The sequence below is a fragment of the Austrofundulus limnaeus genome, unplaced genomic scaffold, assembly GCF_001266775.1.
Source record: "Austrofundulus limnaeus strain Quisiro unplaced genomic scaffold, Austrofundulus_limnaeus-1.0 Scaffold105, whole genome shotgun sequence".
Classification (NCBI taxonomy): Eukaryota; Metazoa; Chordata; class Actinopteri; order Cyprinodontiformes; family Rivulidae; genus Austrofundulus; species Austrofundulus limnaeus.
In genome coordinates, this window is record NW_013952507.1 from 950,352 (window position 1) to 952,515 (window position 2,164).

Below are 2,164 nucleotides of genomic sequence, written 5' to 3' on the forward strand. Positions count from 1 at the left end.
ATACAAATCAGAACACAGCTAAATATATCAAAAATATGTCTTTGTGATATTAGAATTTTCTGAGACAATGAATTTTGGTTTTTCTTTTTCTTTTTCCCAGTAAGAGGTTTTTATTTAATAGAATTTTTGGACAAAAAAATCGCGATATATCACAATATATCGCCTTGCTTACCGTATCACAATATATCGGGATATATCGTATCGTGACCCCTCTGTCATGATATGTATCGTATCGCCAAATTCTTGCCAATACACATCCCTAATCAATATTGAACGTTAATATCGGCCCAGTTTTACATTTCAGACCGATACGATATTCTAAAAAAATGACCAATATTGACCGATGATAGTGCCGATATATCGTGCATCCCCATCTACAGTCATGTAATTTTGAGGCTGCAGGTCGTGTAAGCAGGTGAATGATCGAGTATGAAAGAACAAACGCTATTTTTGACTGCTAAGATGTTTATTTTCACAAATAAGGACTAAACTCTGGGAGCTTGATTTGATGTTGGTTTGACAATTATATGATAAATCGTCCTGCCGTACACTGTGACCTGGCTGCTCGTCGGTTCCTCCACTCCTCCTACAGACCGAGGCATGGCGAGCACGAAGGCCAGAAGGGAGTGTGAGACGGAGGGCTGCAGCAAGGACGCCAAACTTCAGTGTCCCACATGTATCAAGCTCGGTATTCAAGGCTCCTATTTCTGTTCACAGGTACTGCAGCTTTTTATCAGCTTGTCCGGGTTTTAATAAGTAAATAGCAGCTACACGCCGGGGCCCTCTCTGTCACAGACAGGATGCTAGCTGTCATGCTACAAATAGGATGTTAGGAGTCTATAAACCATTTATAACTACTTGTTGGAAAACKTCGACGATTATATTTTAGTTAATGACATCCAGGCTTCTAGAAGGGAATAAAAAAAAAAGAAGTGATTAGGTCAGAGCTCTTAGAAATAAGGCCCAGATAAACGTTTTGCTAGCTACATGCTGTCACAGTGAAAACTAATTCAAATGAAAGAGATGAAACTGTCAGGGTAAAACTGTGAATCAGAATGAAGGAATTAATGTTGAAGACATTCTTTGTGTTTCAACAAACTAGCAGGTGAAGCCAAGTGGAAAGTGATCATTTGATGCCACGATGTCTGAGCTCCATCCAGGTTTCTTCTTGCAGACTGAGACCCAATTCCACCTTAAAATCTATACTTTTAAAGTTGGACTGCTTTTAAAACTGCTTAACACTATGAATCCCTTAAAATGTCTGATAAAAGCTGCTGTTTATATAGTGTACAGATAATTATCTTCTCTTTTTTCTTGCATGCCAGGTCCTGACAGTCACATTTCAGTAGTTTTGTTTTAAAGTTTGCTTCTTTCTTTATTCCTGTCAGACACTGAACAGTTCCTGGACAAGTCACTTGTATGTCAGAAGCTAATAGTTGGGTCCAGTGCTAACTTTGCTTCGGTGTCTGCTTTCAGAAAGTTTTTGCTGAGTTTGCAGTTCAGTTCAGACTGAGCTTGTGTGTGTTTTTAGTTTATATCCTGTCCTCACGTTGACTCGTCTCGTTAGAGATTTAGCCGAGGATTTGTTCACTTTAAAGCGGACGTATCCATCTAAGTCCACATTTTTAGCCATTAAATGCATTTTGTTGTGAACGTGGAGTCTTTAGGAGTGCTGAAAAGTTAGAATTTAGTCTCTGCATAGATATCTTTATATTCAGTTTGAGTCATATTTTTCCACTCGTACAGTTTTCTGTGTTCTTTACGATGTTTTCTGAACAATTCTGTCACAGTATTTGTGACAGAACTGCTAAATACGGTCTGGTTTTACCAACTAGAGTGGTGGTCTTCATTGTCCTCTGGCTCTGGGTCAAACTCTGGCTCCAACATGTAAAGCTGGATGGACAGGTCTTCCCTTGTTGACATCTTTTAATTAATTTGTAAATAAAACATTTCTGTGCAGCTATATAGTCGTAAACCCCTCTTTCAAACTAGAATGAAATGGTCTGGAAGCTGGAGGCAAGGGCTGCCACGATTAATCGACGACTAATCGATTATTAAAACAATCGATGACTAATTTAATAATCGATTAATCGTTTTCTTTTTCTTTTTTTTGTTCTTTACTTTGTTTTTCTCTCCAAACTGCTTTGACGCCTTCCACTGCCAC

The 2,164-nt window shown here is 38.6% G+C and overlaps 1 protein-coding gene across 1 annotated transcript in view; it reads left to right on the forward strand.

Moving 5' to 3' along the window:
* The first annotated feature begins 563 nt into the window (after positions 1-563).
* The window catches only part of metap1 (methionyl aminopeptidase 1), a 19,851-nt gene continuing 18,250 nt past the window's right edge, over positions 564-2,164 (forward strand). Inside the window, exon 1 of the mRNA XM_014013757.1 lies at positions 564-717. Within this exon, the coding sequence (XP_013869211.1) occupies positions 601-717 (117 nt within the window). The 5' untranslated portion in view covers positions 564-600. The remainder of the gene's footprint in view (positions 718-2,164) is intronic.